We start from the raw sequence: 13,052 nt of genomic DNA, 5'->3' as shown, positions 1-13,052 counted from the left end.
TGATTTAGTGCTATTGATTCCTCTAACATTTAGTAAGAATGCAAGAATGATTGCTTATTCTTCCACTGAATGAAAATTAACGTTATACAGCAACAGTTGCTCACTGTGCTGAATTGCTGTTCAGTTCTGTTTCTGCCAGCATATAAAACCCTTATTGTACAACTTGTTCATAGTGGCCTCATTGTGGTTACTAATTTCTGAGCTTTTGTTTGTTCCTTTGTCCTGCTTCACATTAAATATTTCATATGTAATGTTGCCTTACTACTAAGAGAGACTTGCACAATTATATTTCCTACTTTTATGGATGTCTCTATTCATCTTTGTCTTGTGAATATTTCAGCAACAGAATCTATCCTAGAGATAAGAATGAGCAGAAATCACCTAGTTCATACCATGCATGACATGTCTTTTTTTGGTTGACTGAAAATGGCATAGTGCAATGATTTATAACAAGTTGTACGTGTACCCCAGATAGGACTTACAAACAGTCTGAGTACTTCTCTAAAAATGTAAGCCTTTGAATACTGTATATAGTAAATATAATAATAGAATGCCTATTCATAGTTAATGTCTTTCTTCAAAAGACTGCCCTTTTGGTTTTGGCAATGCTGGAATCTATATTCTTTTTTAAAAATGATTAATGGGACTTAAAATAAAAAAAATAGAGAATCAGTAACATAGTTAACATTAGAGACTAGCTTATACATGCAAGTGTTCAATATATAGGATAATGTCCATTTTATTATTATTTTTATTTATTTATATCCCACCTTTATTATTTTGTTAAGTAAGTCAAGGTGGCGAACATCCTTTGTCCTGTTTTCACTACAACAACAAACTGGTGAGATCATTTAGGCTGACAGAGAGTAACTGGTCCAAAGTCACCCAGTCGGCTTTCATGGCTAAGGCAGAACTGGAGCTCATGGTCTCCTGGCTTCTGTATTTAGCCACTAAACCAACAAATGCAACAAATTGGGCAATAATTATCCTTTACACAGCATAAATTAAATTTGTAGACTGCACATACATTTAGAAATGTGTGTGCACTGCATTCACTCCTTGTTTCCTAGCTTACAGTTACATTCCTCAACACACTTCTGTTCTTGATTTAAAGAAAAAACATTTTCCATTCATAATAGGAAGTTGAATTTTCCATTCATTAAAAAACGAAGAAATAGTAGAGAAGTATAGGCTACATGTTGCTGTAACTAATTTTTGAGCTCTTCTCTTTGCTGAATCCTGATCAATGAGTTTAAAAACTGCAGCTTTCGTAACTACCACTGTTTTTTTTAAAAACTACACTACTATTTTCCATATCCAGTTTCTCTTAGTATTATAGATGTATAAACATAAAAGAACCCAATTTTCAGAGTAAGCAATTATTTTTGCATAGCTAAATGTTTTATATTCATAATTCATGAAAGGAAATTGAAGCTGATGCATTTTAGACGCAGAAGTCTTATATCCTTGTTTTCTATTTAAAAAAAATGAAGAATATTATTGATAGGTGTTATGGATTCTCATGACTCACAGCAAATATGAACAATATTTTCATCAGACTTAATTTTTTAATTGCTATAATAAAGGAGGGACATTCCTGCGTTTTAATCTTTCTTCTTTTATCACTTCTTTTGCTTGAAGCAAATTACTGGCACAGCAATATGCATCAACTTCATTTTAAAGCTCTTCTGCAATATGATTTGCTTTTATCAATGTCCCCTCTACTAAGTAAGTTAGTAATTTTGATATGCAGTGAGGGCTTGGATAATCGATCATTTTTGTTTGCCATCATTTCAATAATGTAGTGGCAGCTGCAATGTTTAAAAATAATATTTTGTTTCACTTTTGTAGCAGTTTAACTCTCCTTGTACTACAGAATAATAGGACTGTCCAACAACATTTTAGAATACTAATTCTACTCTTTTACAAATATGAGATAAATAGGAGGCTGAGAGAAAAATAAGTATTGTGACAGTATAAGTGGTAGCGAATAGGATGCTAATGTATAAATTCATTCTGCTATACCCAGTGGTGTTTTTTTTCTAAAAAAAAAAAAGGTGCCGGAACTCTCATCTTGGTGGATGTGGGGGGGGCGGTGCTGCTGCGGTCATGGGTGCAAGGGGTGTTGGTGGTGGGCTGCCCCCCAGGGCCAGAGCCAGTATGGCTGGTGCTGTGGGAGCAGCGGGGCCCGCTCTATATGGCAGGGCTGCATGGGGCGGAGGCAGTGTGGGCCAGGCAATGCAGGGTGGCCACTTAGGCGTGCAGGGCGAGGCGATGGTGGAGCAGGTCCAGCACCAGGTAGGCCACCAGCCTGGCTGACACAGGTGAGCACAAGGAAGGAGTGCACATGGACTCCGCAGAACCCACCTCCCACTCCTTGTCCTCTCTTACTTACCTAGTTGAGATGGTGTAGTTGGGCAGCAGGGAGGGATGCAAAGTTCCTGCCAACTTGCCTTCGCTGCAGACAACTTGCCAGTGCAACGTTTGCCAGCCAGGTCTTTTGGCGTGCTCAGCAGCAATTCCTATTGGCTTTCGAAAGCCAATAGAGGGAGTAGCATAGCTTGTGCAAAAGCTTCTTTTTTTGTGCAAAAAAAGGTGCCGGAACCCCATTCTGAGCGTTCTATGAGGAAAAAAGCCCTTCTTTTATGTTTTAATCTTATGATTTTAAAAATATTGTAAGTTGCCCCAAACCTCACCATGTGGATTGCATACAAATATTATATAATCAGTAAATAAAGGTAGAACATATGTTAAATATACATCACATGATAATATGCTTCCCTACAAAGTCAATTCTTGCTCAATGACAGACCAAGGAGTTAACTTGGAAAGGCAAGAGGAAAATCTAGAAGAGGTCTGTGCAACTTGTAAAAGGGAAAGGCCCACACTGATAAATTAAAAATCTTTGTGGTCTGCAAAGGAATGCTGGTAGGCTAATCAATGATTTGGTGACTAGAGGAGCATCTACAGTGTTGGAGCTCATGGTGATGGTAAGCCATGGAGGCACTACGCAACATGACTTTCAGGGCAGTGGTGGTGATTTTATTACTTTTTTTTTAAAAAAAAAGTCTGTGCTCTGTCCAAGGGTGCTTGGTAGGCTGCATGTACAGGCCTGGTCTAGAATTTATTTTGGAGCATTCAACTATCTAGAGCAGGCATGTCAAACTCATTTTGTTTGAGGCAACTTTTTATAAAAGAATTGCCATTAATTTGTTTTAATAAAATAATTTAAATCATTTTTTCACTTGATTTCAAATTAAATGAAGTGAAAGATGGTGACTAAACAAAATTTTAATGTACAGATACCACCAGAAATTATTTTAGCCTTTTTAATAAATGTTGTTATTGATGTTACGCTCACCATGGAAAACATCATATATTGTTATGTATATACTAGGTCAGGGGTAGGCAACCTCGGCTCTTTTATGACTCATGGACTTCAACTCCCAGAATTCCTGAGTCAGCATAACCTGTACTAGGTTAATTATTTAAAGACTGAAGTGCAACGTAACTAGATTCTAAATAATCTATTTTTCAAAACACACAACAGTCCAAACAGTAAAAGTAAAGTCCAAATTAAGAATATTTCATTCTTAAGAATTGTTTAATTTAAAGTGGTTTAGTTGTAATAGATGGTTAGATTCAAAATAGTTTTCAAGAGTATGTACAAAAGATACTATTTTTTTCTAGCATCAGCTAAATTAGACATATTACATTGAGAAAAATGTTTCTCATTTCTTTCCTCTTACCTTTATTGATTTCATTGCAGAGATGTTAACATAGGAAATACATTATTTTGTTATCTAATTTTACCTTCCAAAAGACAGAAGCAGATGAAAAATGTGAGGTTCTTTCCTGTTGACTTTTTTGAATTAGCTATTTTAGATTCTAAAAGTTTAGTTCCTAAAGAAGTAACCCTGTAAATAATTTTAATGTCCTCCTCTAGTGCAGGGTAGGCAACCTTGGCTCTTTTATGACTCAAGGACTTCAACTCCCAGAATTCCTGAACCAGCATGGCTCAGCTTGGAAACCTCTCCCTTTCCCCTCAGCATGGCTGGCTCAGGATTTCTGAGAGTTGAAGTCCACGAGTCATAAAACAGGGCAAAAATTGCCTAGCCCTGCAATAGGCTTTCAAAAGCCAATAGAGGGAGCTTTTTTTGCAAAAAAAAAAGGTGCCAGAATGCTGTTCTGAGCGTTCTATGAGGAAAAAAGCCCTGGCTATACTAGATAATAGGCTGCTTATTTTAAAGAATTGCTTCCCAATCCCTACATGCTGAATTGGAAATAACAGAATTTAATTCATCTGTTCTAAATGAATTTGCTAATATGATAAGCTTATATTTTGTCTTTTCCTGATGACCATTATTTCTACTGAGAGAAGTGTAGATATATTCTTTCAGGTTTAGTGCCAAGGGTTAATCCACAAGATCAGTAAAACCAATAAAAATACAAAAATACAGTCAGTTAAGCAAAGAGGGAAAGATTCAGAAGGAATTATACTTTCTGCAAATTTAATTTTTATTTTCAACAGGCTAGCTCAGAGGTAGGACAACCTTGGCTCTTTTATGACTTGTGAACTTCAACTCCCAGTATTCCTGAGCCAGCACTATCTCCCCATATTGCCTTATCTGCAGTGGTTGGATTCAAATATGTGAACAACCGATTCTCTGTGTGGATGCCACTTCTGAAAGTCCATTCTGGGCCTGGACAACAAAAAAATAGCTACCAGTTCTGCCGAACTGGTGCGAACCAGCTGAATCCCACCACTGTTTATCTTTCTAGTGAAAATGACATAGAAAAGTCCTATCGTCCTATTTCTGCACCATCCTATTTCCATGAGAACTGCATAAATCTGGCTAGAGGCTGAACAGTCTTTTCTCATCTATTTTTAATTTGTACTGTTTTTAAACATATTGTTCAGTTTATTATAACAAACATTAACAACCTTGGGCATTTTTTTAAAAAACCAGATTGGTAAAATCATAAGGAACAGATTCTCTGCTGTACTCATAATAATGTTATGCATAGCAACAGTGCTATGATCTGTATGGGAGTTGTGTAAGAACATATTTTCCTACAGTTGCACCAACAATAATATTGTGTATATTTCAGGCAACATAAGGAACGAAAAAGGAGATACTAAACTAAAATGTAGATAGGCTTTTAATGATAGTTCAAAGCCATTTCAGATTCAGTTTTATAATCCCCCCCATTATCTCAAAAAACTGTACTTTTGTTTGTTTTACTTTTGTGAGCGCTGTATGTATAGATCTATGTGTCTGTGTTTGAAAAGCTATGACAAGAAATAGCTACTTTTGTTCCTGTAAAAAATAATCTTAAAACCCATACTCATTCTTTTTCCAGATGGTGACAAAGCAGATGTCTCTGCTAATATATATCCTGACATAAATATTATTGCTGGTGCACTAAAACTGTATTTCAGAGATTTACCAATTCCTGTTATCACTTATGATACTTACTCTAAGTTCATAGAGGCAGCAAGTAAGTATTAAGACAGATTTCCTTTATTAATCACTGATTACATTCCATAATATCATAGTTCTAAAATTCTTACAATATAAAATTCCAAATTAGATTTTTATTTAATGCTGACATTTATCCCTAATGAAATTTACCGTGTCCTATAGAAATCTCCAATGCTGATGAAAGACTAGAAGCTGTTCATGAAGTGTTAATGTTACTTCCTGCTGCACATTATGAAACTCTTAGATACCTGATGATTCATCTCAAAAAGTAAGCTATATTGCTTTGTTTTATGGTGTGTGTGTGTGTGTGTGTGTGTGTGTGTGTGTGTATGGGTAGTCCTCAACATATAAACACAATTGAGCCCAACCTTTCTGTTCTTAAGTGAATCACTGCCACAGTTGTTAAGTGAAACACTGCAGTTGATAAGTTAATAACCCAATTGTTAAATGAACCTGACTTCCCCATTCCTTTGCTTGTGAGGTCGCAAAAGTTGATTGTGTGATCTTGGGACACAGAAACAGTCATAAATGTGAACCCATTGCCAAACTTCTGAATTTTTGTCACATAATCATGGGGATGCTACATCAGTTGTAACTGTGAAAAATGGTAATAAGTCACATTTTCCAGTGCCATTATAACTTTGAACAGTCACTAAACAAACTAAGTCCGGGACTACGTACGTGTGTGTGTGTGTGTGTGTGTGTGTGTGTGTGTGGAGAGAGAGAGAGAGAGAAGGGGGGGCTTTAAAACAAGATAGTCATCAAGACAATTTCTATATAGGCCTATATTCTTTCAGATTATTGAGGGACTTAAGAAAAAGATGAAAGACACTTAAGGCACATGGAAGCAATTCACATACACATAAACATTTAGTTACACATTCTTTATCTTAGATACAGTAAGGAACTGAGAGTAAGATTGAGACTTTATGGAACTCACTACTAGAGGGACCTCTGAGAACAGAAAAATAATGATATTTATTTGTGGAAAAGAAGTGGCAGAATGTAAGGATGGAGTTAAAAAGGGAATCAGCCTAGACACTCTATATAGCCACAAATGGATAGAATTCAATATCCTGTTGAATTCTGTTGCCTCTTGTCTAATGTCAAAGTAATGCTAACCATTCATTGAGTAAATTCCTGTGCATACGCATGAGTAGTAATAATTCGGTTTAATTGGAACTTCATGTGTGGTCCTGGTCATTGTTGCATCTGACAATTTGTTTCTTATGCTCCTTGATGGAATAACTAAAACAACTAAAAAGAATAAAAATAGGAAGCTTGGACTGGTACACTTGTATGATGTCACTGGATGTATTAGAATTTAAAAGATGAAAAGACCAAGACCAAGGAGGATCTTGTAATGTTTGTGTTGTTTTATTTCCTGAAGTAAATAAATACAAGGAACTGTGAAAGAGCAAAATAATTTGTAGAATTTGAGTTGTAGAAACATATGTGTACATTATTGGTCATGAACACCAAAAATAGTATTTTAAAAAACAATTCTAAGAAGTGTGTGTGTGTGTGTGTGTGTGTGTGTGTGCACGCGTGCATATTGTCTTCCCATTGTAGGATTACCATGAATGAAAAGGAAAATTTTATGAATGCTGAAAATCTGGGAATAGTGTTTGGACCTACTTTAATGAGGCCCCCAGAAGATAGCACTCTTGCTACACTCAACGATATGCGGTACCAGAAGCTAATTGTGCAGATACTAATAGAAAATGAAGATGTTCTGTTTTAGACAAGCAAAGCTATAAATTTATAATAATCTGCAGTGAAAATTAAACTCAAATAAAAGAATCATGAGCAATGTTGCGTTTTATGTGTCTTGTAAATGTACACTAAAATATTTAGTAAAAGCTATGTTTCAACAAGTTAGAAGAACAAACGTTTTTTTAAAAAATCTTCCCTTTTCATTTTACCTTGTTTCCAATTTGTTCCTGTATAGAAAGGTTACAGATTTCTTCTGTTGACTTATTAAAAGAAAAGAAACTTTCTATATTTCTTTAGATCATTGAAGCAAAAAAAATACTATGGAACTGAATCCCAAATATTATTCTGGCTCAATTTCTACTAAAATCAACTCTCTTGGTCCAGCAAAGTGTAGCAAATGTATTTTGCTAGATATTTTAGTTTTCTCTTTGTTTAGAAACTTTGAATATAATTATACACAAATAGACTGTCTACATACGTACATTTCTATGTAGAAATATATGTCGAAACAGGGACCAATTAATGCAGTGAGATCCATGTTCACATAATATTACTTTCAAGATATGAATTAATATCTTTAGTCATTGCAATACTACAGAAGATAATGGCAAGATTGCAACAAATGGTCATCATCAGAATTTTTAACCAGAATAAATACCCAAAAAGTTTTAGTTTGTCCAAGAGTTACCATCAGGATGTTCATTAGTGTTACTTCTATATGGATACACATTTTTTCATGTAAGACATAATTATATATGTCTGAGTGAAATAAAACATGTATTTATAAATATACTTTATACTTACGTTAGCTTTAGGGATGTCTTTTTATTAAGCAAGAACATAATTCAGTGCAGTGCATTATTTTCCATATATTTTTCTTAAGCATTATTGCTATGCAGTACTATATTGAAAGCATTTACCACTGTTGCAGTATTATCCTGACATATTTCTTCAATTGCAAATAGTTTTTAAAAGATTTTACTTCACATCCATCTGAACATTTATTGTAGAAGTGTGGCAAATGGAATAATTTGTTTTAATTTTATCTCCATAAAGAGGTATATTGTAAATATATATATATATATATATATATATATTATTGGCAGTATCATCAACTACGATACTTAACATTTGTTTTTTGAAATGCAGTACAGTTATGTTTAAAATAAATAATGCCAGATTCTTGCATATCTCTGAACTTAGTAAAAAGTTCATACTTCGATTTTTGTTATTTTTAAATGCCAAATGAGTTCAATATTTATAAAAGTAAACATGTTTTAATTAAGCCTTTCCTCTTCATTGTATTTTGGCCAATGTGTTAATAATGGAGAGTGAATGAAAGAGAAGTGATACATTATCAAATTTCATGAAAGTTTTATTCTGTCTTTCTAGAGACTGACCTGTCAATATAATAAATGCAATTCATTCTAATATTATACATATTTCTCATCATAAGATTTTTGTACACATATTTAACACACAGGTAGATAATATAGTGTAAATCAGAATTTTCTCTAGGAAAAACTGTTAAATTGTACTCTTGATTTGTATGGATTGCAAGTTTTGAAAACCAATTATACTGTTTTCTGAATTATTTCAGGGAGCATAGGTTTCTAAATAAATAAGTGGGTAATTTTGATAATGAAAGAAGATTAAAGATCAAATGGGGCAGGGAAATAATGTATATTAATTATCCTTTATCTAAATCAACAAGGGCTAGAGAGATAAATCCAGGCTGCAGGCCAAATGACAGTGGGGTATAATTTTGCTAGTATAATAGTCCTAGAAGCTCTCTTAAGTTGCACAATTTTAAATATTGTAGGCTATATACTAAATACTATTATAAAATGCTATGGGAATGGTTTTATTTTGTGAAGTGAAATATGCTTTGTAATTTATGATACCATAGTGTAAATGAAAAAAAAAATAAATTTGTTAAGTCCATTTGTCATTTTCACTGAAAAACAAAAAACGTACTTTATGTCTTTTTGAGATTTCATAACTTATGTGCAAGAGTTATTCAGTGAGACACTCATTCACACCTCTATCAACTTACACTTGGATATTACTACAATGTATTGTGTTTGGGATGGCTTTTGAAGATGACTCAGAAGCTGAAAATACCGCAAATTGCAACAACTGTTGGCAGAAGAAGGCTGCTGCATATCAGTAGCATTGATGCTGAAAGCAGGATACAATTTCAAGTACTACTTTCAACCAATAAAGCTCTTATGGTTCAGTTCGTATTGTGGGAACATCTCCTTCTCGAGGTTGGAACCTCCCTTCCTATATGTGCAAGGTGATAAGGTATGGTGAAGTTCTGGTTGTAAACTCAGACTTCTTTGTTGGCTGTTCCAGCCGCATGGAACATTTGATACCTTGGTTGAGGTGGGCCTCTCCCCTCACCAGAAGATAGTTGGAGCTGCATGGAGGCCTAGTGGTAAAATTGCTCACCTCCCACTCAGAAGGTTGATAGTTCAGTCCTAGGTAGCAACAAATGTTTTTCTCTTAGACACAAAGAGAAAATATTTCCTGCAAACTCCATTTAGGCATCAGGAAGGGCATCCAGCCAGTAAATTAAGACACTTCTATTCCAGTGTGTTTGTGATGCAGGTGATACATCCCAGTTTACAATACTGGCTATGATTGATGACTGGTTTTTAATTTTGTGATTTTATTGATGATGATTTATTTTTATTGACCATTCTGCAGGTTATGTGGTTGTTGGTTGCTCTGACCTATCACTGGGCATCATACACAGTTTTAGTAAATAAATATAAATAAATAGCTCAAATTACTGAGACCTTTGTCAAATATTCTAACACAAGGGTGTCAAACTCAATTTCATTGAGGGCCGCATCAGCATTGCGGTTGCTCTCAGGGGACCAGGTGGGTATGGCCAGGGTGGGCGTGGTCTACTGGGTGGGCATGGCTAGAGTGCATATGGCCTACTGGGTGGGCGTGGCCAGCTCTACATCGTTCGCATCAAGGGTGCCTATGGGGGCCTGGGCAGGAGTGGGACAGATCTGAGGGTCTCTGGGCCAGGGCCAAGGCAGTGGTGGCCGTTCCCTCACTGTTTCCAGGATGGCTTCATGGGCCACATGAAACTTTGCGGGCCGGATCTGGCCCCCGGGCCTTGTGTTTGACATGTCTGTTCTAACAGAATGATGCAATCGTTTCCAATATTCCACCAGTTTCAAGTTTTTCCCCACAGGTAGTCCTCAACTTACAACAGTTCATTTCGTGACTTTTACAAGTTGCAGTTGCACTGAAAAATTTATGATCGTTTTTCAACTTTCAACTTACAACTGTTGCAGCATTCCCATGGTAACATGATTAAAATTCAGATGCCTGGCGACTGACTCATATTTATGATGGTTGCAGTGTCCCAGGTCATGTGATCACTTTTTGTGACCATCTGATAAGCAAAGTCAATGGGGAAGCCAGATTCATTTAACAACCATGTTACTAAGGAACTGCAGTGATTCACTTAACAACTGTGACAAGAAAGGGCATAAAATGGGGGGGGGGAAATCACTTAACTGTCTCATTTAGCAATGGAAATTTTGGATTCAGTTGTGATTCTAAGTTGAGAACTACTTGTACTTTTAAAATTCTTAATATGATGAAAGAAAAAAATATCAAACTATATGCTTCGGTAGGTATTAACCAGTTAGCTGAAATCAAATATTTAGTAGCCCATTGTGTTTTCCCAATGCATTTCTGGATAATATTCAGTATAAAAAATATTATAAAAAATTGATTTTCTTACTCTTTTCCTTATATATATATATATGTCTCCAGGGCTCAAAGACTTACTAATGTGCCAAAGACAAAACACAATGTATATGTGATTGTATTGTATTGTTATAAGTAAAATAATTGTTTTTGTGATTTATATACATTATTTATAATCTATATTGTAATAATATATTATGCACATTCTGTAAATTCCAAACTAAATGTTCCAAGACTAAATATTTACCATATTTTTGTCTATGACAACTCACACCAGGATCCTTTAAACAGATTTATTTGGGAATATCATTCTATCCATATTTGTAAAATTTAAAGTTTTCAAAGTATTGCAGTCACTCACGGAAAAATTGTAAAAATGTACACGTTATATTTATATATAACTTTTAATGGGTGACACTGCTTTCATAATTTTGACAAAAGCAGAAAACTCTTGGGGCACTGCTACAGACAGATTTCCACACTGACAGTCCAGGTGTGAACTGAAAAGTTTTAATTTGTGTAAATCCCAATAAATGTACATCCTTTTCTTCTGCTAACAAGATCTCACATCAAAAGTGTTACAGTGTGAAAATGCTCAGTAATGATCAACAACCTCAAATGTGTCTTGAACTGAATATTTTTTTCATTTGAATCCTATATTAACACATCTTGAACCCAACAACTATATAACTTGAAATTAAAAGTATAATTATTCAAAAATTACAAAATATAAGAGTTATAAATAAACCAAGGTTTCCTAAAATAAAGCAAGAAAACAAAAGTAGCTAATGGAAGCATATATTCTGTGCTACTCTAATATTTTCTACCACTTCTTGCTATATTGGAAATGTCATTCTTACAGTACAGTCCTCAACTTACAACCACAATCGTGCTAAAAATTTATGTTGCTAAGCAAGACAGTTCATTTTTGCCCTTTTACAACCTTTCTTGTGCCAGTTATTGAGTGAATAATTGCAGTTATTAAGTTAGTAACAAGGTTGTTAGGTGAATCTGGCTTCCCCATTGACTTTGCTTGTCAGAATGTCACAAGAGGTCATCACATGACCCTGGGACACTGCAACAGTCATAAATATGAACCAGTTGCCAAGCATCTTTATTTTGATCAGCTTGGGGATGATCAATGGTTGTAAATGTGAAAAACAGTCATAAGTCACTTTTTTCGGTGCCATTGTAACTTTGAACGGTCGAACTATCTGTATTAGAGTAGGCAAATTTTACTGAATACTTCAATTTGCTGTGTGGAGACTGATGCATTAACTATTTATTGTTTACCTACTGTTTAAAGGAATTAATTATACTGAACCAATAAAATGGAGCTTGGACAAAATTATTTTTCGCTTGTCCTATTGTTTAAAAGGATCAATTTACTGAATCAATAAAATGAAACTTGGATAAAATCATTTTTCACTTGTCCTGGAACATGTAGCAGTCAGAGAGTAACAGCAAATAATATCAATTTTAGCACTTCACATCAGCTTTTCTTAACCTGATGTTCTTCAGATGTGTTCAACTTTAAGTCTTATCCAAGGAAACATTGCATGTTGCCCTTCCATAATGACATTGTGGGAGTGATGACACCATGGAAGTGATATTTCTGCACATCTTTCAGGGCATCATTCGTATCATTATTATGGAACCAACTTCAAAAGCTGCTTCAAGAGAGTTGTCAGCAGCTGTTGCAGTCCTTGATGTAAGACATGTTTACTCCAAAAATGGCCACATAGAAGGCAAGATAAAAAATAGTAAAATGAAGAAGAGAACTCATCTATGGAGATTGTCCCAAAAGTGTTTTTTTTCCTTCCAAAAGACAACTGGAGTTTTTTGGTTTTTACTCTGAAAATGTTTCGCTTCTCATCCAAGAAGCTTCTTCAGTTCTGAAGGAGGAGGATGATATTTGGGAAGTATTGCAGACAGTTCATTGACATGACCAAACTCCATTGAAATCAATTCAAAGCATCAGTAAACACAAGCATAGGCAGAGGGAAGAAAAGAAGATGCAGTAATTATAATTTATCTTTTCTATTATTCTAGAATGTTAACATTGGTATTTAAATAGGATTAAATATGTCCTTACAAATGACATTTAAGCAT

At 34.9% G+C, this 13,052-nt stretch overlaps 1 protein-coding gene across 2 annotated transcripts in view; it reads left to right on the top strand.

Annotated features, from left to right (window-relative positions):
- Nucleotides 1-13,052, top strand: part of CHN2 (chimerin 2) — a 151,358-nt gene that overhangs the window by 136,541 nt on the left and 1,765 nt on the right. Inside the window, exons 11-13 of one of the 2 annotated variants that reach the window (XM_081343190.1) lie at nt 5,365-5,502; nt 5,649-5,754; nt 7,059-9,447. In XM_081343190.1, coding sequence (XP_081199316.1) covers nt 5,365-5,502; nt 5,649-5,754; nt 7,059-7,230 — 416 coding nt within the window. In that variant the 3' untranslated portion in view covers nt 7,231-9,447. Of the gene's footprint in view, nt 1-5,364; nt 5,503-5,648; nt 5,755-7,058; nt 9,448-13,052 lie in introns of those variants that run through there. The other variant, XR_014028409.1, reaches the window with a different exon arrangement.

The sequence above is a fragment of the Vipera berus genome (assembly GCF_964194415.1).
Source record: "Vipera berus genome assembly, chromosome: Z".
Classification (NCBI taxonomy): domain Eukaryota; kingdom Metazoa; phylum Chordata; class Lepidosauria; order Squamata; family Viperidae; genus Vipera; species Vipera berus.
Note: the sequence above shows the minus strand (reverse complement) of the source record. Positions and strands in the feature narration are given on the sequence as shown.